Genomic DNA, 25,455 nt, shown 5'->3' on the forward strand with positions numbered 1-25,455 from the left:
CCTCCTGGTAGTTTAAAGCAGTACTAAGTAACTCTTCCCCCTAGAGGCCATAAGCGCAACTGCAGGTGTAGTAGCAAGTTACGATTTTTTAATTTATTAATTGTCTTGGAGAGTAAATACTACACTGACAGGAAAGGCGAAGGGAGAGAGGGTTACTGTGCATCCAATTATACAACGGAAATATTTTTTTTCACTCAAACCTGGCTGTAAATACTGTTTAAAGTGACGTTAGCCCGCAGTTAGCTTTGCCCGTTAGCATGTTAGCTTCTTCTTCGTGATTACATTAGTGTGTATTGGTGGCTCCGGTCCGGTGGCAGTCAAGTTGCAAACATGGTTTTCTGGCCAGAGACACCAGGGGGAGATAAAAGACCCTCCAATCATCCCATAAACACTTGTATGACCCCCACAGGGACTACGAAGAGGATTAATTAAGGTAAATAAGTTACTTAGTACTGCTTTAATGCAAAGTAAGTGATTGTATATATACATATTTTTTTTATAAAGTCCCTCCTTCCCAGATCTCAGCAACTAATTAGAGTCTAGTATCCTCCCGCATCGACCAATGAGACGACCTTTTCCTGTGAACCAGCCTGTCAGGTCCAATCAGGAGGGAGGGGGAGGAGCTTGATTGTTTACTTTTGAAAATTCTGTTCCTGCTCTCTCCTCATTTTGTCTTTCCTCACTTTACAAACTTACAGACTATCACTTTAACAGCCATGTTAGGAAATGGACTATTTAGCGTGACATAACATTAAATTTGTATTCTCAATCTGAACTCAAAGCACACCAAATAAAGTAGAAGGAATGTTGTCCGAACTCAAGAGGGTAAAACGCTGCGTTTGAGTCGGAGTTACCTCATATAACTGAGTGCAGATGGCGTCAATAAAAGACACCTGCATGCTGGGGATTTTGTCTCGCTTCTCGCGGTTCATGAGGTCCTGCAATACGGAAACAAAAGTACTTTTATTAGTAAGACATTTTATCAAACCAAACCGCTATGAAGACGAAGATAAAAGTGCGAGTTGAAAGCCTGTTCCTCTTAAGCTTTAATCTGATAGAGATCAAAGGGGGAACTTACACTGGGCTCGATCTTCAGCTCCTCTCTCTCCTTATCGCCCTGCTCGAAGAACTCGGTGGCCACCAGCTCCGCAATCTGCAACAACATCACAAGAGCTGCATGAGCCTAGACCGGACCGAGACCTGATCACCTGCAGCAACCCCAGATACAGATGGTGTGTGTATTCCTTTATCTTCCACATAGTTATCGGTTATTATTCCAATAAACAAAAGACTGTGGATTGTGTTGGTTGTTGCTCAGGCTAGGGGCATATTTTAGGTCACATGTTTGTTTGTTTTTATGCTAAATGAGTACAAGGTCGCAGCTGGCTTCATTAATGAGCACACCCAGCATTACTAATGAAGCGAACACAGGTCACATGGGACTGTCTACTTTCTCTTTTGGCTTTCCATCCTTCGTTTTTGCAGCGCAGTCTTTACCCTTTTCTGCACGGGCCAGGGTTTGGTGATGGCCGAGATATCACACGCCGTCATCAGCATCGACCTGCGCACACGACACACACACGCGTCCATCAAACATGCTTTCAGAGAGCGTTCGGGAACAGTCACTCGATGAGCTGTCCACCGGGTCGTTGGGAGGGAAGTGGTCTCACCTCAGCAGGTCCCTGTGGTGCTCGTCGTCCCAGACAAACTGGCTGTTCTTCGTCAAGTCAAAGAACTCCCCTCGCTTCCTGAAAGCACCGCGGCAGAAAGTGTAAGAGTGGGGGAGAGAGCGGGCAGCCTTGTCTAAAGCCTGTGTTTTAAAGGGTAGGCGGGTTACCTTTGTGGTGTGTGTATTATTCATATTAAAAAAATACATGAATCTGGGCCTGACGCTGCCTTCCCCTGCAGAATTTTATTATAAAAGCTTTGAAAAATGGAACAGAGGGGAGAGTAGGAGTTTAACTAAAGCTTAAACAATGGCACTCAACAAGAGATGAGTTGACGCGCCTCGTTTACAGCTTATGTCTGAAAGTCCTGCACAGCTCAACAATAACAACAATGCATTTTATCCACCAGAATGGAGGGTTTCTCCCCAGCATGTACTGGTGTTACTATCAGTGAGGAGCTTGATGAATCTTTTTGTTTTGAGAGTCAATCCATGATCAGAACTCTGAACACTGCAGAAAGTGGTCTAGGAAAAAAGGAACATTTTCTTGTGTTTCATGTGTTTGCCCGTGATTTTAGTAAGTGTAAAAAACAACAACACTGTTCAGCACTTAAGGAGAACCATCTGCACTTAAAATTAGATAAAAGCTGGATTTACTCAAAATAATAAAAAAATTTTTTCTTATTTCAAGAGCAAAAATTAAGGTCCAATTTTCGTGATTTGAGCAATTTTAACTTAAAAAAACAAGTACATTTTACATTTGATGGGGAAGTTTTTACTCTTAATTTTATCTGATGTAAATTAAGTAGGGTAGTGTTAAGTAGTGTATAACCATGAACATATTTCTTGTAATTATTTACTTTTTGCAGTGTACTTTATTTTGCTGAAATACAAAATACAGCCGACTTCTTTTTTTTAAAATCATAAATAGCGGTTGATAACTTGATAACCACTCAAAAAAACGATGAAGCATACATTGTGTACATTGTGGTATGGACTGAAACCAAACTGTGCCGCACTGACCCCGTCCAGACCACAGAGCGTCGTATATGCTCCAGTCAAAGGTAAGCTCAGGCTGCGTACGTCCATCTGGCCCTGACATGTACTCACTTCATGTACAGCGCCAGGTCGGTGGCCAGAATAGCCCTCTCGATCATCTTCAGAGTGGCCTTGTACTCGTCCAGGGAGAGCCCGCTCAGGATCTGGTTCCCCTGGTGGAGAAACACACACGGCACACGTATGAGCGCCGCTCACCCCCATCCCAAAGGTTTCCAGGGCGACCGGACACTACAAAGTAAGCTACACGTATGCTAATCTCCTGAGTGCTCATGCACGTATTGTGCGGAGGGGCTTTCTAAAAAAACAAGTGGTCGCATTAATCCCACACGCGGCGCGGTCGCTGGTGCTGGGCTTAAGAGCGGCTTATTTTGAGGCCATAAAGAGCGCGGCGCTGATTATGGGGTTATAGACGAGCGGAGGAGGAGAGGAAGCTTTGCTATGGATCTGAAAGTGGAAAAGAAATGGACCTCTGTAATCAAAACCTTGTTATATCAAAAGCACTAAATGGCACAGTTTATAATGGGTTTAAGATTAATACTTTTGTCCCTTGTTGCCTTCAGGTTCAAACGCTGCTCCGTTGTACTTTGTACTGATGTAACAATTCAGTTTTCCCGTGGGGTGGATAAAGGCATTTCCTCCTCTACTTTATCTTATCCAAGAGCTAACACAGTTTGTAAAGCTGTAATAATTTAACGGTCGTGTACAATTTAAGACGGCTTTGTGATCTGCTAATTGAGACTTTTCATTACGATTTCAACTCCATTGGAATTAATCTTGGAGTCCTCAAAGCAGATAAACTCAACATTTTATATTCCATCTCTTCTGGACTAATTGACCACTTTTTACAAAATCGTGCACATGTTGCTGCCATTAAATTCCACATCAAACTTTAATTAATGAGTGAATCCCATTGGCTGAAGTGGAGACGTATAGATCCTTGATAAAGAGCTGTCAGGGTGAAACATGTTAACCTTTTTAACTATGGCACAGTCTCCTCCATAATGACCATCCTGCTCTTTGATGACAGCTGCGACACCAGCAGAGCCCGCTTTAATCAGGAGGGCCCTGCTGCACAAAAATGTCACCATATAGAAGACAAGGGGGGGAGATAGAAAAAAAGTTCATTTTTGTGGCTGTACTTTAACACCAACCCCATCAACTTGAGAATTAATTAGTTGCTGAAAGTAGGAGAAATTAAGACGTTTTTTGCTCTACTTGTTATATCCTGCTGCTTTTGTCCTACATTTGCAAATCCACTCACTCATGTCACTGTCTTTTGTCAGTCCATGTAGGGTTTGTAAATTCAGCTCAGAGTCCAAATTTCACAAAAACAAAGTACAAACGAGCTGGTGGAGACTAAAACTATGACTCAAATCTCCAGATGCTTTTGTGGACAAATAAAGAAGACCAAATAAGGAGCGTGATCGGGGTGCACATACAGGGCTGTTGAGGATCATGAGGCACTGGTCGAAGTGGTGGTGCTCCATGGTGGAGTGGCAGTACAGCTGGGCCAGAGGGTGCTCACTCCTGTGGGAACAACACAACTGCTTCATATTCAATCACACAGACCGTACATTGTTAAAGTTAAAGAGAGGAACACACACAAAATGAAAGGTGAGGCTCACCATTTGTAAATAGATCAGGCTTTAGGCCTGTGTTTATCTGTACCTTGCTATTAATAGGTGTGTGTGTTAATATTTTATGCATTCACAGTGTGTAGCCAGCACTGAAAGCTCCCATCTCGCAGTATGCTATTAGATGATTAAATACTCTCCAAATCAAAGAAACCCATACCCTCAAATGAACAAAGTGTGTGGTTTGCATAATAAACAGGGAGTTGTCTCTTATCTCCAAACACAATGCATATTAATGTCAAGTGAAAAGAGACGGTTATAATTGAGTATTGTTGATGAGGCGTGAGCCACTGCAGACCAGAGAATGAAAGACAAAGGAATGTTTGATTCAGATATTTGGGAGCCCTTGGTGAACACGGGACCAAACATGGAGCTCTGAGTCCCCCACACTCGACGGTCACTGTGGTTGAATGTGGAACATTTTTGATGTGATTTACCTTGTGCTCACAGGATGGGAGCACACGCATTAGGGCCCGACCAATATGGATTTTTGGGGGCCAATACCGATATGAAGGGGTTGGCAGAGCCGATAGCCAATATCAAGGCCAATATTTGCAGTCATTTAATTTTATGTCGCTTTTTTTAATCTCTCAAATAGTCCATATATAGTTAACATTTATTATTAAAGTAAAGATTTCAATCATAGAAATATATAGAAATACATCTAAAAGAGGTCGACTGATGTGGGGTTCTCTAAGGCGGATGCCGATTATTGGGGATTTTGATTGGCCGATGGCGATTTGCACCACTGATATTTTTGGCCAAATAAAAAAAAAAGTCTGCCTACAATCCTGTGTATGATGCTTTGAAACGTGTGACAGCAGTTCTGTATATGCATGTTTAGAGCTTGTTTGAAAGACAAAAAACAGCAGATTCCAAAACAAAAAAGAGTCAGTCTCTCTATCTCTTATGGTTCTGAAATAATAAGTCTACAACACAAAATATATAAAACACGTGCACAAACTTGTGACCGATTTTCACCGCGATGTTTCTCCGCTCTCCTGCGGAAGTTGTGGGAGGGCTCATTTCAAAGCTCTGACTGAGCTCTATCACTCACTCACTTACGATCGGCCTTTTTTTATCGGGCGATAGCCGATATTGAAAATACAATAATATCGGTGTATTAGGGTATATCGGTTGGCTCCAATATGCATAATATGGATTCATTTTCGGTTGATTTTAGTTGCTTTTCGAACAGCCCGGTTACAATTTCCTTTCAAAGTCCTCATGTCTAGGCAGAGTTTATTTTGTCAACTCATTTATTTATTTTTTTGCCATAATTGTAGTTAAAGTTTTAACTACTACTAAAGTTTGAAGTTAAAATTTGACTAAAACTAAATTATATGTAGTTTCAGTGACAAAAATTAAGACGACAGTGATTCAGATTTTCTGTCGACAAGTAAAACCTAATAGAATTGAAACAAAACTTAAAATTACAGTCATTGAAAGGAGCATTTAAAACCCCTAAACATCGAATGAACGTTTGAAAGAGCTTTATGTTTGAACAAAATGACAGTACATTTGTTCACATCCTGTTCACTCTTAGAGCCAGTAGACAAGAGACACACTGTGTTCACACTGTGTGCTCTACTGGCAGTTTCCTACATGTGCCTAATGAGAAAGCTAATGGAGTTTGCGTTAGCGCGCATGTACCTCTGGATGTAGGAGTTGTTGACCCCTCGGTGGTCCAGGTCGTGGCTCAGAGTGGCGATCATCAGAGCCAGCATCTCCAGGTCGCTCAGGTTGTTCTGGAGACGAGAGGGAAAGGACACGCTCTGCAGTATGAGACGACAAGAGCTCTCCACACACAGAGCAGCTGGTGAGTGACGGCGGGGTTTACCTGAAGGCGTCCCGACTTGAGGAGCGCGAACATGCACTGGGCCGTGTTGAAGGCGTGTCTCCAGTTGTGGTACGCCACGTTCTTCCTGTAGTTTTTCTTGACGCTCAGGATCCACTGGCACAAGTCCTGCAGAGAGGAAGACCATGTCAGTCCTGTTGACCTGGGATGACACCAGACGCTGCTGTGTACAAGTTCAAGTGTTGAGTCATTGTTCGTTTATAAGCAGCAGAGAAGTTATGATCAACGGTGGCGCGATTAAAGCAATGTTTCCGTCTCCGGCTGATACATATTCATCAGGGACGAGATGTGGAGAAATGAACTGGCGCCGCAGGAGAAACAGCTCCTGTCGGCTAATCAGATGGAGCTAGTTATCTCCGCAGGATCATCAGGACTTTTGCCATGTTTTTAACCATGATTGGCACCTCGCAGCTTCTCACAAAAGCATCGGCAATGTTAACAACAAGAGTTTTTGTCACAGCAGTTTGATGATACAGAGAAAAGTGTCAACGTGTGTTCAAGTTCTGGTTCGGGCAAGATTTAGAGAGAAAATTGAAGATCAGCATTAGTGTGACCAGGGCATTCTGTATCTCTATCACACTTTGAGTCTTTGGCCATAGTTTGTAATGATCATTTGTAGTGATATCAAGCTCCTTTTGTTTTCTGATTTTGTATATGAGGAATTACTCATGGAACAACCTAATAGTCTCTGAGTGTGTAGTTAGCCCCACTGTAAATTCAGGTTAACTGATTAAGCCAATATTTTGACTTTGTGACACAAGCGTTAAAGTCCCTATACCAGTTTTTTTCTATATTAGTTGAACGAAAGTACTTTTGTCCTCCTTCAGTATATTATAAACTTACTATTTTGTAGAAAATGTATTACTGTGCATCTAATTATAAAGCATTTGTATTGTTTTCATGAACTTATGGGCTAATTTGTTCGCATTTCTGAGACAGTGACCCAGAAAAGTGACCCTGCCAGTTAAGAAAAGAAATGTGTTTTCTTCATTCATGTTGAACAATGAAGTTATTAGTAGAGGATGCACCGATTCGATACTGGTACTGGAAAAAATATCGGGTATCGGCTACAAATATAATTGAAAAACACAACTAAATATAAGTGAATATGGGCCATGCTATATGTCACTCTGAAGGGCAGAAGTTTGGACAAGAGTATTTTTGATCGCTAATGCTAACATCAACTAATCAAAGTTGGGAAAGAAACTATGATAGAAATACCTAAGCAATAAAAGAAAATGGGCCACTGCTGGAGAGGTCAAGTGTTTGTATTTTAGTTTCTGAAATATCATGATCTGACACAGTCTTTGTAATGATCAGATCACTTTATGTGAGTTGTTTATAATGTAACCTAAACAGCCTGTCATATACGCAATGATACTTAGTGTGTAAAAGTCCAGTGATCCTTGTTAAATGTTTTTCCATTACTTTATCAATAGATATAATGGATCATTGATTTGTAAGTAAGAAAAGAAGCAGAGCAGCAACTTTTAAGAAATCGGTATTGGTGCATCTCTAGTTGTTAGTGTGAAAAAGGGCAGTGAATGTTTTGTTGCTGAATGTTTTTCCACTGCAAAAGAATGACAACGATGAGAAACTCACCTCGTATCAGTTGGTATTGGCAGTAGAGGTGGGCAAAAAGATAAAATAAGATAATCCAATATATCGACTACAAGAAAACATTACAATTTCAGCTTGGATGAGATTCAAATTAACATAACATTTACGATGAATAAAAGAAAAGTGATTATTTTTGCATAAGACTGTTTTATTCATGTTTTGTGCTTTCAGCTGAGACACTGACAGCCACAGGGCGAGCACTTCGAGACACCCACGAACAGACCAGCATTCACTCTCGCATTCACTCGCCACGGGCAATTTAGCCTCCGCCGTTCCCCTTCACATGCGAAAATGAACCAAATGAATGTGGAAACAGTGTAACTGGCTGTAACCCGGCCCGCGCTGGTTACAATTTGGGCCGTGGGGTTTGGGGGGGGGGGGTTGCGTGTGGAGCGGACCTCAGTCTGACAGGCCGCGATGCCGAGGGGGGGTAAGCTAGCGCGGCCCCAATCAAAGCCGCTCTTTCTGCGGACTCTCCCGAGAAAACAAGGGCTGCTTCAGGCCGTGGAGGCAGCGGTGCCCGGGAGGGGGGTAAAAGAGGAGACCTGACGGGCAGAGCGCGAGTGGATTTTGGAAGGGGGGGTTAGAGGTGCGTGTGGTCTGAGTGAAGGATTGCAGGCGATCGTGCAAATGCTTTCAGTCAAAATACTGAGTGAGTTCATTTGTAGCGCGGATAATAGCTGGACAAATGCGGGCGAAGGATTAGAAATGCGATGCAAAGCTCAGCGATCAGATAGTTCCCTCTGCAGCCAGGGGGGGAAAGCTTAGTACAATAACAACTGCGCTGGATTCACAAACAATGTGGCTCTCCGGAGGAACGGAGCGCAGTGTTCCTTCAGAATGTGTGACCTTTGACCTGTGGCGCGCTGCACAACGTCTGCCAGAGTCGCTGTTTATGTCGAGGAGACTTTAACATTTCCCGGTGAATAAACCGACCCGCCTCGGGGCAGCGCTCGATATCGCTCACCGTGTACTTCATCTGGAAGTTCTGGACCAGGTTGAGGTCGACGAACATGCGGATGGCTCCGAACGTGGTCTCCGTGTCGGACAGGTCGAAATCGCTGAAGCTGAAGTCCAGGAGTTTCAGAGACTGGGCTGACGGGACGGTGGAGACCTTCACACACGACAAGCGTGCAGTTAGACAGACGTCGCCATGTTTGTTACAACTTTATCTCCATTGAAAACTGTAACTTTCTAAGACAAGAGATTTGCTTTGAATAACAAGTTGATATTTGTGCATATTTGACCTTGTAGGGAGCCAGCGGCCGTATGAGTGGTCAGCATGATGCCTTTATTTTCCATCACAGAGGTCTCTTGGACGCTCTCGGATCAATTGTTTGGAAGGTTTTCTCTGCTGACGGAGCCTCTCACTAGAGAACCTATAGAACAATTGATCCTGGAGCGTCCTGGAGACTACCATGATTGAAAATAAACTCATACAGCCGCTGGCTCCCTATAAGGTCAAATACGCACAAATATCAACTTTGTCTTCACATAAAAAGTTGCATAACTGTCCTTTAAGACCTACCTGCACATTAGAGTAAACATACTTTTAAAGGCCACAACGCAATAGTATTTCGGTGTTCTTGCATTTCAAGCACCCCTTCGTTTCCCTCTCAGGCCATCATGCAATACCATTCACGTGGGGGTTCTATCTTCTGCCCGTCTCCAGCTCGCAGTGCTATTGAGTTGCACTCCCGGCCGCACTCTTCACTGATTCAGCAACGTAGTATTCTCTTACACTTCTGCGCGACCCTCAAGGAGAAGCTTTCTCTATCTGCGAGTGCACGTTTCAACAATCGGCTGACCAGACTTTGTTGAGCTTGTAACCGTGCAGTAATGTTGCAGTAATGTTGACATGAGTCCCGAATGCCCTATTTTGCCTACGTGTGCTGTATTTTAAGCAATGAAATGTAAAACCCCAAAGCTCAGATGCCCCCAACTATCCTTAAAGACTGATAAATATATAATATAGGCTTTTATTTATCCCATAGTATTGTGCACACATCGGGCATAATTGCAGCCAAGTAATATTCTTTTGGGGTTAATATTTTACATTCAAACCATCACTTAAAGGGATGATGAGGACTGTGTTAATCTTGCTAATAAATCAAGAACGCCACACACTTTGAGCACCGAACAAAACCAGTCCAGTGATGATTTATGAGCTTTCAAAATGCGCTGGGCAGTTGCCGGTTCTATCTATTATTCAATAAAAGTCTGTAAACCCAAATCATTGTACTTTCTGCTGCCAAAGTGCTTCTTCAATGTGAGCATGGTGTTACTGCGGAAATAAAAGTGGATTTACCGCGGTTACCTGCAGTTCCTGGGTCTCCTCCTCTGACGCCGAGGCGTGATATGATAGGACCTGGGCAGGACACACAAAAGTGATGAGGCGGCGGACAACGGGGCGGATCAGATGGCATGTTTTCAACACAAAACACACAGCAGCATGGTATTGTAATACTGCTGACACTGTGTAAGGCCTGGGGAAGTGCTGACCGTGGACACGCGACCAACACGATACAGGAGACATTTCTGACCGTTTTTTACATTATACAATTTCACATCAGGGAAAACGACTGCTTATGAGACAATTTTGCGTCCGAGAAAATCGAAAGCTGTCTGGCAATGGCTGTGAAAGAATATCTCCAGTCCACAAACCTTTTTAAGCTTTGTAGGTTATCGGGCACGTGTCTTATTCATGGGTCTCGAGTGGAGGAACATTTGGATCGTTGCCAAATCTATTAATATTTCAAAGCAAAATTGCTACATCCTTTTTGGGAAGAGGAGTGGCGGGGTGGGGTTAAGGGGTTTAATACATAACCTAATAAAATATCGTCAAGAATAGAAGTGGCATTTCACTAAGCTCATGCTGTTTGGTGGTGGTGAATTGCAGGTTTGGTGTTTGGAGAGGGCAGATAGCAGCTGCACTGGACCACACACTGAACATGCTGAGAGGAGGAGTTGTATAGGAGACTGTGGCTGTATGTAAACACTGGGGCACAGCTAATGGACGAATCCTTGGCACAAAGACGAGGATGGAAACCAGGCACTTATTAACTGTCTCCTCGCCCAAAACCACAGCCGGCAGATGACAGGGAGAGCCGCCCGGTGTCCATAATGGCTAGTTTTCTACAAACTAATTAAGATAACTGGAAGTGACCGTTCTGTGTGGAGTTTGCATGTCCTCCCTGCACTTGCCTAGGTTTCCTCCAGTGCTCTGCTTCTTTACTCTTTCTGGTTGTTTTCGCTTTTGACTTGATGATCCAATCAGAAGCCAAACAAGCACTCATTTTGGGTTGCCAGTTTCTTTGGTCAGAACCAACACTGGCAAACAATTCCTGCCTCGTCCCCAATCAAGTCTACTTCCACTTATTAATCCAGCCCAGTTTACATACCCTACTTTTAAGAAAGCATTGAACCTGCAGCGATAGGTCATGTTCTCCCAAACGCGTGTCTGAACATGTGAACAGCTGACCTCCAGCGTGACCTCCTGCTTGGCCATGGCGCGCTCCACGGTCTCGTACATCTGCGTGTTCTGAATGCCCAGGCCGCAGAAGATGGCGAAGGCCTCCAAGAACTGCTCGTCGTTCCTGTTGAAGGCCCGGACGCTTCCCGAGGCTTCGTCCATCTTGTTCACGAGCTGACACACTCCTGCACAGACGCACGAAACGCAAGCATATTTAATAGCCAAGACTGTATCTGCTGGACATGCAAATGTATCAGGGTTGGGTGAGGCCGTACTAAGAAAAGGGGTCTGAAAGGAAATGTTCCGATGCACTTCCTTACTCAGATTGTGCAGGTTGAGGAGGAGGCTGTGAGGGTCTTGTTTGTTTGATCACGGAGGGAAATCTGCGCACACTAAGCTTTATCTCCGCCGGAGCTGCTATCACATCATTATGTAGATGGTAATCACAGTGATAGATGGAGTGTCAGGCTCATTCATAAAGCCGTAATATTATCGCTCAGGGCTTGTTTCCTGCGCTGCGGGGTATTTCATCAAGCACCACCTCGTGTCAGCGCTGCGCAGTTATTATTGAGAGCTTTCAATCACACTCCAGTGCGCTTTTGTGTTTTATTTATTTTCTTAACTCCATTATCTCACTGTAAACAGTCTCTCGAAACAGAGCCACAACTTTTTTTAAAGGGGTAACTAAGTGTTTTACATCTGTAGATCAAACCGTACCTATGACCTTGTCCTTCTTGCCGTTCCAGATGGGAGTGCAGAGCAGACTCTTGACGTTGCTGCGGTCTGGGTTTTCGCTCTGTTTAAAGGAAAGGGAACGATCAATAGCTTGAGGAAAGAAAAGCAAAGGATGAGGAGAATCCGCTAACGGCTTCACTGACGGTCCAGGGGAAGCGCTGGTCCTTCGTCACGTCGCTGATGTTGAGAGGCCGCGTGGTGTTCTTGCAGTACTGCGCGTACATGTAGTTGATCTGGTTCACGTCACAGTCCCTGAAGAGACACACAGAGGGAACTAACTTATTGAAGGCATCGTACTCCGCAGAGTCTTTTTATGATGCAGTACTTCTCACTCGACACATTATATATAAAACCACGCTGGCCTTGCTGAGTGTTCCGTCTCAAATGTACCAGAAGCAAAACGCATCGCTTCCACCCAAACGGACGGCTAGCTAACGTCACGGCTAACGTGGCTTGTTAGTGGAACAACAGCTGTCTCCCGAAGCTGCACCTGAGCCCCCCCTCCGGCCCTTTCCCTGAGACTGGCCAAGTCCGACCGCAAAGTCAGCTCGAACAGTGTGTGACAAATACTGGAAAAAGGATAAACAAGCATAACAGAGGGTGCAAGCTAAAACCGGAGGATTTAAGGGAAAGTGATTGAGAAAGAAAATGGATTCAAGACTTAGTTAGATGGATGGCTGGATGGATGGAGCCGAATCTTTTGGATATGTTTATGTCCCATTTTTATATAGAGCTAATCACTCTGAAGCACACATTTTCATTCAATCATCCATGAGTGGTTTTGACCATTTCAAGTACATATTAAAAATAAATATAGATAAATAAATAGACTGCATTTTAGTGTGTGCGCAAAGAGCTTTCTTCTGTATTGCCTTTAAAAAAAATGGGATCTCAATTACAAAAATTGCATAAAAATACGAAAGCAAAATCTTTCCCTTGTTTTAGTTTTTGTGAACGGCACTCTGGCCAACTGTATTGTTATTAAAGTACTTTATAAACCAAGATGACGCGGTAAATGAGATCTGTGTAATAGACCCTGTAGGCTACCAGGTTTGTTTTGATTACAAACAATGAATCAGGGAGTGAGTAATTTTTAAACTCATTTCGCAGGGATGAGTTTATGTTTCACAACTCTGAAGGAGAGAAGTTGAGCTTTACTGTTGCGGTATGTGAACTGGCCCGTGTTTTACGTCTGCGTTTACAGTATACTGAAGGGTAAAGCTGAATTCATTTCACTTCAAGAAAAAAACATTGGGCCTTAAAAGAGCTGGTCCTAAAGAGCCAATAAACGTCACATCACAATTAAGAAGACAAAAAAATGAAGTGTGTTTGGTTTGGGTTTGGAAACGGCTATGCGTGTGCAAACTTTGGACAACTTGAGGATAATTATAACAATCTGTTGGCCTCCACTGATCCCGCCAGTACACTCCAGCCTGTGTTTCCTTTCCCTCTGTGAGTGACTTCAAATGAGGCCACAGAAAAGCTTGCCTCAAACCCGTCACGGCGCTAAACTGGCTCCGAGCGCGGGCCCATAATCAGGAACTGTATCCACAAAGACGCGTTCTGACGTTGGCACGCAACTCACACGGACTTCCTGGTTTTAAAAGCCCATTTTTAATGTCGCTATGAAAAGCCTCCCGCGGTCAGGGCCTGTCAAAGCAAGCGTCCTGCGGTGGACTGTATGGACGCCCCCATTGGCCCAGTCAGAGCTGCCCACTTTTGCCATGTCACAAAGCCACATGGTATTTAAGGACAAAACGAGGAAAGTTGGCGAGGGACTTATGTTTGGAGAACAAAATTGATATTCCATTAAGAAATGTCCTGGGGTACTTTTTCAATTTCTTATCTCACATAGTGGCAGCACTTTTACAATTCCATTTGCAATTAGAAAATCAAAGTTCATAAACTTCAATCATCCTTAGCAAACAGCACAATATCCTGTCCCCGAAAGATCATAATATAAAACCTGTAAATTCTGTAGTAGACAACCCTTTAAATGTGTACTTCTGTAGCTAATGGTATTCCCGGACCTGTTTGAACAGAGTGTTCTATCCCCATACAAATGAATGGTGAAGCTAGGCCTTATATTAAAGTATGGTGAGGTATGGCATTTATAACATTTCTCATAAGATGATGTTTATTAGCTACTGGAAGTGTATCCGACCGCACAAAAAGCAGAAACTTAACTGAATATGATTTAGCGTTTAGCTCAGAAACCACTTACATGAGCGTCTTATCTTAAAGCATCATCTCAAAACATCTGGATTGTTCTTAATTTGTTTGAAGATTAAATGCTCAAGGAAAAATACATTGAGCAGGCTGACAAAGGCCGCTTCATTTTACTTCTACGGTTTAGAGCTCTACAAATATCTTCTGAAATGTATAGTTCTTAGTTTAGCAGTTCATATTTCAGTCTTCTCTCATTAGCAAAACTGACAAATCGCATCAGATATTGTTTCTAAAACCTTGTAGCTCTAGTCCTATACATAAGCAATGAAGACCCTAGAAGTAAAGTATATGGTGTCGTCTCTTGACTAAGGACGCAACAGCACAGTGTTCAAAAGGGGAGAAGAATCGATCCCTGTCGTCCTTGGGGTTAGGTATGTGTCCTCTAGTGAGCTGCTGTTTCCCATCAATACAATGTCCATGGAGCTCAGACTCTATTTTCCTGTTCGTCAGGCTTTCATGTTATGGATAAATTGTAAACAAAAATAATGAGAAGCAGGTTCTGACTCAAGATCTCAAGATGCTATTACATTGATCGGTACATTTTTATCATGTATTTGCGCTATGGACGACTACATTTCTGTCAGTGTTTAGTGCCAGTAGGTTGAAATATTACCCCAAGAAATGAGTTTACAAGGGGACATGACAAAAACCTTCCTATCGTTATTTGTGTCTGCCCTTGAACCCTTGGTATCTTCTCTTCATATGTGCGTGTATTGCTTTTATCTTCCTCTCATTGAACTACGCTGGCACCGCCGTCAGACCGCTCAGAGGCACGTGCGGTCCTGCCAAATCTCTTACAGAGGGAACACAGCGCTGCGTCCATCAGACAGCTCCATCTGTTCCGCCAATAAACTGGAGAGGCACAAACTATAGCCGCTATCAGGCTTTATTGACTTTACGCCGCTGCCAAGAACAGGTATTAGAGTAAATATACGGCCAATAAAGCATGGATCAGGTGCATTATCTCCCTGTAAAGGCCTAACCACCCGTGTGCAGCTAGTTTTCCACCACTTTAGGGCTTCATTAGACTTAATGGATATGTTTGTGGTCGTTTCAAAGAAATCTACCTGAAGAGGAGCATTATGTAAAAGGCATTATTGGCTTTATGTACCTTTCATGGGCAACAATCAGGTGAAGGAACATAGCTTTATCCATCTGGGTTTATCCGGCTCGAAGGACCATTGGAAATGTTAAGACAGTTTTGGTGATGATTAACCTCTTAACCCCAACTTTAACAGAGTGCATTTTCTCCAGTTTGGCATTACCTAAATCTAAAAGCTTCTTGAAAAAAGTGTCAATAAAGCGATGAAAATGAGGATGAAAACACAACAAAAATGTAACAAAGACGCAATAAAAGAGCGACAAAACGTGACAAAAATGTGTTGACACCAAGACAAAAAAGCAACAGAAAAAAAGACAAAAACAAACAACCAAAAAAACCTATGAAAACACACAAAAAACTACAACAAAAAATACAACAAAAAGGCTACAAAAACACAACAATAAAAAACACAACAAAAAAACGACAAAAACAAAACAAAAAAACGACAAAACACAACAAAAAAAACTCTAAAAACACAACAAAGAACTTCAAAAATACAATAAAAAGCTACAAAAAAAAACCTACAAAAACACAACAACAAAAACTACGAAAACACAACAAAAAATACAATAAACGTGATAAATAAACCTGACAAAAAAACCTGACGAAAAAGTTAGGATCAGTTTCGTAGGCCTTAGCTTTTAAATAAGGCTATACACTGTTGCTCTCCAGTCGAAGAAGCTTTTAGATTTGAGTAAAGCCGAAATGGAGAAAATGCACTCGGTTAAGGCCATAGAACCCATAGATGAATATACAGGACAGGCAAGAGGTCAGTTCAATTGGTTCATTTCCTTTTGTGCTTTGCTTTAATGCAGGATGGCATCATTATGGGCTCTGGAACACGGTAAAGATACAATCACAAATTTGCTCGCCTCCATACTCACTCCTCCCTCTTCCACGCTAAAAAACTTCACTTTGACTTTTACACGTGACAAAAAGATTTTCATGACGTCCCCCAGGGGTTTCCAGACTTCGCTCACCTCATAAAAATATCACCTCGTAAAAATATTGATCAGGATCAAGTCAGTCCTAAACCAGGTCAAGAAAATTGTTGTTCGACCCTTTGTACTGTAACAAAACCATGACCTAATCAAACAGAAGAAAGGCCAGCCAAATGCTAGATCTGCAGATGGACTTCTAAAGCTTCTTTGGTTGATCTCCAAGTCTGATATACACTGCCCTCACTGTACTGGGCTGATCACATGCACAAACAGTCCCAGAGAGAGATTAAGATTGAATTTGAGATGCTGCGTAGCAACCGGGGAGGCCAGGCCACCTCAGAGACTGGGCGGCAAAGGGGGGGATCCGTCTCGCAGCAGCTGAAATGCGATTAAATGTCATTCACCGTCAGCTCGGCAGAAGAGGAGTCAGGAAATATCCGCGGCCCGAAGACTCCTGACTTTCTTTAAATCATTTGTGTGCTGTCATTTCATTGGCCGGCTTCATTATATGCATTAAGCTTATGTGTGATCCAGTTAGCTGTGCGTTTCCTGGGGAGTTTATCCTATTATATAGCAAATTAAATCAAAATGTAGCCTCTGTTCTAACCTTGTAATACTGTCGTTCCCTCTTACATATCTAACATATGGAGTCGGGTGATGGCCTTTGAAAATGACAGTTTTATGAACGGCATTAGTCAAAACTGCATCAATGAAGAAAAAAAGATGCCGGTATAATTTAGGCGAGACACTGCAATAGAGATATGGATTTGGAAATAAATATGAGGAAAAAATGTAACTAAGACCGGCGAATCAACATTGGAACTTTGGAAAGGGGAGTTTGGTCTTTTTCACTCTGACATCAAAACTAAGATGCTCAGGGGGAAAACGAGGAAAAGATCTCAACACCGAACATGTAATGTGTCTCGCCTTAAAGCGTAAAGAAGTCAATTAGCATGATATGTTTCCTTTGCACTAAATCTTTGTAGGCAAAGTGAATAATGGCCTAGCGGGGATATTCAGAGTCTGCTGTTAAATGTAAAAGCCAGAAGGAGCCTTGGTCAACCTTCACCACAAACTGAAAACATTCTAGTTGATTTATGTTTTGTGGCAAATCTCCGCTGAGTTCAATGCCTTCAGGGAAAAGTCGAAAAGCATCATGTTAAGAATCACAGATGAACAAACCATTTGCGGCTCTAAAACGTTGGCCGGGCCTTGCAGCTACATACCGAGTTTACACCTGATAAACTGCCTTTCTTCAACAACGCTCTAAGAAGATTTATTCTAACGCGCTTTTATAGAAAACCGCAGCCAGAAGTGAATGTTTGGTTTCCCATTTAAAAAGCAGCCAGGCACCATCCTCCAGGCCAAATGTTACGAGCTGAGGGGTCATTCAAACCATTCTCCTCCATTTCCCTCCGATTCTGTCTACTTTTAGCGCTAATTCATAATACTGTCCCTCTCAAAGTAAACAGTGCGGAGAGGCTGCGGAGTGCCTGTGGAGTGGCTGAGACAAAGCCCTGACCTTGATCCAGTGACGTTTGTGAGTTGGACTCAGAAGTGGGTTCCCACAAACTGACCCGTTTGTCCCCGCTCTGCCAAGAGAAATAGGCCATACTTCCTGCTGAGTCCTATGACACCGAAGCAACGCTGTCTTTTCAGAAGGGGACTTTCAGTGTTTTACAGCATCAAACAACTCCACTACAGCTGTGTATGATTATTGAACGATGATTTAATCACAGTGCATATTTTAAGCCCAGGAGCACTTACATTTGAAAGACTGAAACACAAACATTGCTCTGTATGTAATGTCTATTGATTTTTTTTTAATAGATTTTCTTGAATGAAGCACTATTTCATTTCGCTCCTCTTTTAGTTGTTCGCAAAAGACATAACCTACATTAATTGTGCATGGGACAAAACTCCTTTCCTTGTACAGAACTAGGCCAGGCGCACCTTGCTCCAGCCACCAGCCGGAGAACATAAACACACTCTCACAGTTACAATACGCAGCGACAAACGGGCCAGTGCTTTGGCTAAAAGGAATTTTACAGTCTCTCTGTGTCCAATGTAGTGTGAGCAAATTAGGCTGTCACACGCAACAGGGCAGTCTGACCTAAAAACTGACTGTTGAGCTTTGGGGCCATTAGCCGAGGTCCGGGACAACAGGAGGCCGTGCTCATAGACAGTGCTTCATTCAATTAAACAGTGCCTCTTAATCTTTACCATTTGGGTGCATCCAGGACATCCACCAGCTCTTCGTACTCCATGTGAAACACGCTGGAGAAGGAGTTCTGTAAAATAAAACACGAGTCGGCATTAGACGTCGAAAACAGCCTCGGAAAAGTGACCCCTGCCTAATCCGCAAAAGAAACCATCATTCTAAAATTCCTCGTAGCTAATCATTCTAATCTTTATCTGGTGTATCGAGCACGTATCCAGTTCCTTCTAATTAAGCGGCGGCACACGTGTGAGCCCTGAAAAAGCGGATGTTGATCTATCACCCGTCACGCCTTGCCTCTGCACAGTTTATCCCAACATTCCACCGTTCCTTTTAGGGGTTTGTTTTCTCTTCTGCTCTCTTCCCAAAGGGTTTCTTTTTTTTTTTTTTTCATTTTCAAGAGTTGCCTAGGGACGAGAGGACAGTGTTTTGGAAAATGAAATCTTTTGTTTTACAGTATAAGATTGTCGTCCGTCAGCGCTAAAGGTAATAAAGAAGAGACGGGAGTGCGGAGTGACTTTTATGGGGTTCAATGGGAAGGGGATGTTTTATAACAAGAAGAGACGGGAGTGTGGAAAAAAGGCTAGTGTGCAGGAACACCGGCATCAATCTGTTGTCAAATATTGGTCAAGAGTAATGACTTTAAGTGGAAAGTATGCCATCTTTCTTGCTTTTAAAGAAATGCTTTGGTTACCTAATAAACAGAGGTAGAAGTAATAGTCAAGAACTTCAAGTCGGAACATTTCGCGTTTAGCTGTGACTCAAAACAAACATGTCAGTGACACCAAACATGCTCCAAATGTCCAGACACTAACAGTGCCATTGATTTGATTGACGACCAGCAGTCAGAGCAGAGTAAAGAGTCGACACATGTTTTTAGACCTGTAGTCTGGACCTCTACCAACAAACGTAAGTGAAAAATCACACTTTATATTAGATTTTTATTGGTTTAGCCTGTATTACAATAACACTTCTCAACAGCTTCTTGTTGCAAGCCAGACGTCAAACCCGATCACTTCCACACACTCACACGTCTATATGATGTTCCATGTAAGTAAATCCGTATGTTCCCATGAAAAAAACAACATGTCTCTGCCCTAAAACAGCTTGAGCGAACCCAGACCTCCATCTTAATGCCACGGCCTGGTGTTAGAAACCAGCGCTGTCATTTACGAGACTTCCTCCGCGCTCGCATCCACAGAGCGGCCTGACGAAGACCAGGCGCCGTGGATGGACGCTGGGAAGACCGGGTCAGGCGTTGTTAAAGTCGGAGAGTAAATGTTTGGGGAGAGAAGGAGACAGAAGAGGAAGGGAAGAATGAAGGGGGAAGAGAGAAAGAGAGAGAGAGAGAGTGATAAAAGACGTGGAGACAGCTGGTCTGGCCATGCGCAGGTCATGAGAGGGACACACTCACTGTAGACAACAGACCCTGCTGCTGCCCATGTTATAAACAGCACACCGGGGAGGCAAAGCAAGACACTGTTCACAGCAAATCCTCTAAAAAATAGGCCTATGCACGGTGTAAAATTTGTGACGAAGTGCAAATGTACTTGCCCTGAAATTGGACTAAATTGTGCTGGCCCATCCTAAAAAACAAATACGAATTCAGAGCCATTAGTTCAATTGCTTCAACTACTTCCTGTTTGTCTGCCCATAGGGGACGTACAGTACGAGTGGGTCAATGCCGAGCACTTCACAATATGGATATATGTTTTTTAGGTGTTTTTTTTGGAGATGATATACTGTGTGACTTTTTTACATTTAAAGCTATATCGCTCTCCTCTTCCAGCTTCTTTTTTGCAAACAGCCATATACATTTATGTAATCCCGACCCTTAAAGATTTAATCCTTCACAGATGGACAACTTCCCATCTGTTTCTGAAGCTGCTGTTAGCATCCCTCCAGCTCAGCCATTTCCTGTCCACATGGATTGTAGATGCGAGCTACAACAGACAAACCTCCAAAGTTATTTTAAAGTGGTCATATCCTGCATAATTGTGGCTTATAAACTTGATTTCGGGCACCTTAGCAATAAAAAACGAACCAAAACAAAAAACAACTGAAGGGCAAAGGCTGCTCCTTGAGGGATCTCGTATGTTGCTTGGAATGCCAAGCAGAATGAAGACAATATGCGAGTCTTTGTTTTTAGCCTGCGGTATGCAGTTTGACTTGAATGAGCCCAGTGATGGCTTATGGACTGAAAATGCAGAACTCTATCGCAACACACACAAAAAAGAAACCGATTTTGCGATTTGTCCGTGCGTGTGACACTAATTCCATCTGACTAGCTAAACGCCCCTATCATTTAAAAGCTATTTCACCGACCAGACGGGCCCAAGTGGAAAACAAAGGAATCCATCCGAGTTGAGCTAATCTCACTCTAATAAAGTCCAGGCCGAGCTAAAAACAATGTTATGTAACACAATCTGGACCACATGAACTGGATAGCATTCGGTTTAAACATGAACATACTTGGCCAAAAAGATGATAGCCCCAGAAGCTAATATTTACCAGTGAATGTTTTGGGTAAATAAGCTGTGTGTCGGTGGAATGAGTTAGAAGCCGAGAAGCAGCAGGGTTTCAAATGAAGATAAGTGGGATTTTTGTTCACTGAAAAATGATACGACAATGGAATTCAGATTATTTTTCGTAGGAAATTGCACTGACACTGACTTAAACAGCAAATAATGACTGATGATATGCGTTTTTGATACGTACGATTAAACCCACACAAAGCACAAGCAATGGCATTTGGTAACCAGAATTCTTTGTTTACTTAAACTGAATGCGAGCAGAGACTTCTTATTGTGGATAAAAGCCAGTCATTATGTCGTGTGCTTTGATGAAAACTACCTTATTTCCTGAGGAGACTTTTTATACAAATTAGCCTTGTCGTTTTCAAAGCTTTTTGGCACAAAGAAAATACACTTTTCCTTTCTTTAAGCCCCGTCTGTGGCTTTCTTCCTTGACAATGTTGATCTTAAGTGTGATTTCTGTGAATAAATAGCAGTAAGAAGAGGATAATTAACATGGTCGCCTTGTTGCGCTGTCCTCTCCAAGTGTCCCTATGGTGTTATGACAGGCCTGTGCTTCCGCTGCCTGAGGGCTTTGGAGTGTTTTTCATCCACTCGACTCGACGCCCCAGAGGTGGACAAGCCAAGACAAATGTTAATGCCCAGAGAGGATGTGAATTAAAGCTGTGTGTCAGCAGCTCCACGTAAAATAAACCGCCGTGCAAAAACAAAACTGCGGGTTCAAAAAGCATTCATCATTTGTTTTGTTATGTACTGTCTGATCCTAAAATGATGATTTGGGAAACACATTCTGAACTGCCTGTGCACATGTTCCTAAAGCAAAGTTATGTTTCGGACTCGCATCGACACTTGCATCATGAGGTTCTTTCTGATTCAAGCTTCTGAGAGTAATAATCCCCTGGAAGAACAAAAAGCCTTGAGGAAATGCCGAGCATTTGCACTTTGTCAACTTAGTGTCGGTAAATCATAAATTATTCAGATGCTGCATGTGTTCAGGCGGCAATTCTCAACATCCTCACTGGCCAAAGTATTCGGTACAGCCAAGGAATGACTGCCTTTCTACTGCCTTAAACCAATCCAGACATAAGACTAGATCCTGAAGAATAAGGTCTTCTTGTGCCAGGACTTTATGATCTGTCATAGATTATGTCAAAGTTACATTAACCTCATTTATTGATCATTTTTACCTTTGAAGGCTGTCCATCATTTGGACAGATTGAAAACTAAGCCTTACTTTTGATGATTCGTGCGTCGTCTTTCCTTGAGACTTTTACACATATGTGTTAACTTTTAAGGCTAATGTAGTTTTTCCTTGTCAGGGAGTAGATTTTTTTCTTTTTGCAACAGTAGATGTTACACTTAGCTGATCGATTGAAAAAAAAAAAAAAAAACACCACATGACTTTTTTCTTCTTCTAAAGGTCATTTGCCAGAGGGAACTAGTTTTAGTTGGATTCCACTCTATGAGAAGGAAAATGGGCACAACCCTATTAAAGCTACACTTAAAAGATTTAACAGTGAGTTAAATGTGGGTATAGTTTAACACTGCTGACATTTTTCTTCGTTCAAAAATTACTATTACTCTGTACATCTGACCACATGCAAGTTTTATACTATTGTACCATTATTCCTTGGTTCACAAACAGTCTTAGCCATAGAATGACTCCAGCTGGGATAACTGTAAGAGGAAGCTAAAATCCCCTCTGGTGTTTGCTCGTGCTCGCAGCCTGGAAATGAGTCTAAACATAGACTTTTTATAACGTGATTTACCCTTGTTATGACAGATGAACGCGCTTACATAACGTGAGCACACTGTACTGTTTGCAGACCATTCATCATGTGTAAAGAGTCAAATTAAAAGCACTCACAAATTGATATTATAAAAACACCTGCCTGTTGATGCTGTGGATTGGTACATTGTGCGCGAACCTACCATCGAGTCCTCGTCCGCGATGAAGACCGTGCACGCCTGGGCCTGCATGAAGGACATGATGGTCCCTGCGATCTTCCTCAGTAAGACCTCCAGACACTGCTGCTCCTCGAAGATGAAGCTGGCCAGGTCTAGCAGCACCTATAGCAGAGCACACTCGATATCATATTAGGACAATACAAAACGAAAAGCATTGGCATTTTCTCATCTCCTCTTGCCTGATTGCGCCTGTTTTCCAGCTGCGACGTCTCGTAAAGCTGGGCGTTGTGGAGGACGATCCCCGAAAAGGCCAAGTACGCCGAGAAGTCCTGACGGGAGAAGAGCACGGCTGCAGTGAACTCAGCGTCTTGCTTTGTGCTGATTCGGTTTTCAGCTGCGTTCACGTCACTTACCTTTTCATCCTGTTCAGTGAAAGCACCATCCTCACCGCTTTTCTTATTGATGGCTTGTGCTACGCCGACCACCTGAAAGCAGCAGCCGAGAAAGGGTTTGCCTTTGACACAACAGTACAGAAGCTAGGGGCTAGAGAGAGTGGCTAGTGTTACGACAAGCCTAAACAAAACTTTACTAGACTTTGGCTGGGCGGCTAGTGTTCATGTCGAGCCCTCGTGGAATAAAGCATTACCTCATCCCTGTGGTTCTTGATGGGCAGACAGAGGATGCTCTGGGTTTTGTAGCCTGTGATGAGGTCCACCTCTGCGTTAAACCTGGGATCCTACAGAAACAAGATAGAAAGCAAAAAAGTCAGTCCCATTTTTCATTCATTTTGGTTTCGCTTGATTGTCTTAGTTTAGAAAATTTAGAAACTAAATCTGCCGAAACCCCAAATGAAAATTCATAGCTTCTTTGCACAAAGCACGCTTGTCTTCATAGGATTATTGACCAGCCTCTACTGAGAGCAGCGCTTGCATAAAGAATGGGTCACAGACAAACAGCAGTTTCTCATTCTCTTTACAGAGAGATCGATGTGGACAGTGAAATGAAGGGATGCTGCGTGTCAATAATGTCAAATTGGATATGGATTACACTAAAGCTCAGTGAGGCTAAAGGCGGCATTTTCTTTATCGTAATCACATCTTTTAGACGGCTGGATCAAACGCATGTAAATATCCTGCAAACCATGGGCTGTGCATTTAACTGAAGTCTAAGTGAATCATGATTAAATCTATGATCAATTTCAATGATCGGCAAAGTGCTATTTAGCCGTGTCTGATTCTGTTCAAAATGTGCACTAAAAGCATTGTAAAAACGTAAAACCTTACTGCACTCGTCACGATCATTGCAATCCTTCAAAAATAATATACAACTGCACAATGCTGTCGGGCTCGGAAGTAATCTGCAACTTTCTCCGCTTGAACTAGTGGAAATTAGTCCACTGTCCATGTTAGCCCAGCCCTGAAATTACATCCAGGGGAAGCAACACTGAAGCTGTCAAACTCTATAAAGAGCACATAAAGTAAGTCGGGCCAAAATTTGGAAGTTCATTTTTTTTTGGTATTCTTTCCTTTTGTTCTTTCTGCTGCTAGGAGCCCGGTCGCCTGTCTCCTCTCCCCCACCACACAAATGACCTTTAAACAAGCAGCCTCTCTCTCAGGGCGGGGCCATTATACCTGAAGCTCCACAGGACCCACTTTATAGACCGCGGAGCAGGTGGAACGCCGACGAGATGTCACAAACACTTACACAAATGCAGGCATGAGAGGCTGAATTTACTTAGAACTCCAGCGCTTTCTTTTTTTTTCCCCTCCGCTCTTAGTTTAAGCACAGCATGGTCGAAAGTGGTAAGCAAGGGAGAGAGAGAGACACAGAGAGAGAGAGATTTCCTCCCCACAGAGATCTAACTTCGATCCACCTTCGAGCCTCGCATGTGTCCATATTACGGGCATGCATTTCCTTTCATTTTCCCAGTCACGCTGCTTCCTATGGAGAGGTCAAGAAGCCTGATACGGCACATGCATGCATTATGTATCTGTGCGAATTGATCACTTAGAACCACATCTATAAATAGCTTAATGCATGGTGAAGCCAAACCTATATAAAAGTATGGCACGTTGACTTAATGCCGTTTATGTCATATCTCCATTCCCCATCATATTCAAGAAGTGGTCACTAGATCTTCTTACCTGCCTCTCAAACTCACTGTCAACCAAAGTGAACAGTAATACTCAAAAGTTACATTTCGTTTATATAAAAGAAAAACATTACACTATTTCGCATATGTCTCCTTATAAATATCGCTTCTTACCGTTTCCCCTCCCGTAAGCCATACCTGCTCTACTTTTACTGGCAACACCTGGCTTGACTCGAGCCATTTTGCTTGGTGGAAAAGTGCGCAGTCGAGAAAAAAAAAGAAAATACCCTCAAGTTTCCACCGTCCCGCCAAAGCAATCAGCTCCAAACTATATGTTGCTGTCGATGTAACACTACACTTCCTGGCCGCTTTTGCGCGAGCCATAAT

At 42.8% G+C, this 25,455-nt stretch overlaps 1 protein-coding gene across 2 annotated transcripts in view; it reads right to left on the reverse strand.

The window, feature by feature from the left end:
• The window catches only part of pde5ab (phosphodiesterase 5A, cGMP-specific, b), a 36,318-nt gene that overhangs the window by 2,882 nt on the left and 7,981 nt on the right, over positions 1–25,455 (reverse strand). Inside the window, exons 4-21 of one of the 2 annotated variants that reach the window (XM_079579586.1) lie at positions 23,623–23,712; positions 23,390–23,461; positions 23,216–23,305; positions 23,001–23,138; positions 18,540–18,607; positions 12,188–12,296; positions 12,027–12,105; positions 11,319–11,494; positions 10,155–10,205; positions 8,805–8,951; positions 6,200–6,325; positions 6,013–6,107; positions 4,165–4,252; positions 2,777–2,877; positions 1,671–1,748; positions 1,498–1,561; positions 1,079–1,153; positions 855–938 (exon numbers count right to left, since the gene is read on the reverse strand). In XM_079579586.1, the coding sequence (XP_079435712.1) occupies positions 855–938; positions 1,079–1,153; positions 1,498–1,561; positions 1,671–1,748; positions 2,777–2,877; positions 4,165–4,252; positions 6,013–6,107; positions 6,200–6,325; positions 8,805–8,951; positions 10,155–10,205; positions 11,319–11,494; positions 12,027–12,105; positions 12,188–12,296; positions 18,540–18,607; positions 23,001–23,138; positions 23,216–23,305; positions 23,390–23,461; positions 23,623–23,712 (1,731 nt within the window). Of the gene's footprint in view, positions 1–854; positions 939–1,078; positions 1,154–1,497; positions 1,562–1,670; positions 1,749–2,776; positions 2,878–4,164; positions 4,253–6,012; positions 6,108–6,199; positions 6,326–8,804; positions 8,952–10,145; positions 10,206–11,318; positions 11,495–12,026; positions 12,106–12,187; positions 12,297–18,539; positions 18,608–23,000; positions 23,139–23,215; positions 23,306–23,389; positions 23,462–23,622; positions 23,713–25,455 lie in introns of both variants that reach the window. The other variant, XM_079579585.1, reaches the window with a different exon arrangement.

The sequence above is a fragment of the Gobius niger genome (assembly GCF_951799975.1).
Source record: "Gobius niger genome assembly, chromosome: 21".
Taxonomy (NCBI): domain Eukaryota; kingdom Metazoa; phylum Chordata; class Actinopteri; order Gobiiformes; family Gobiidae; genus Gobius; species Gobius niger.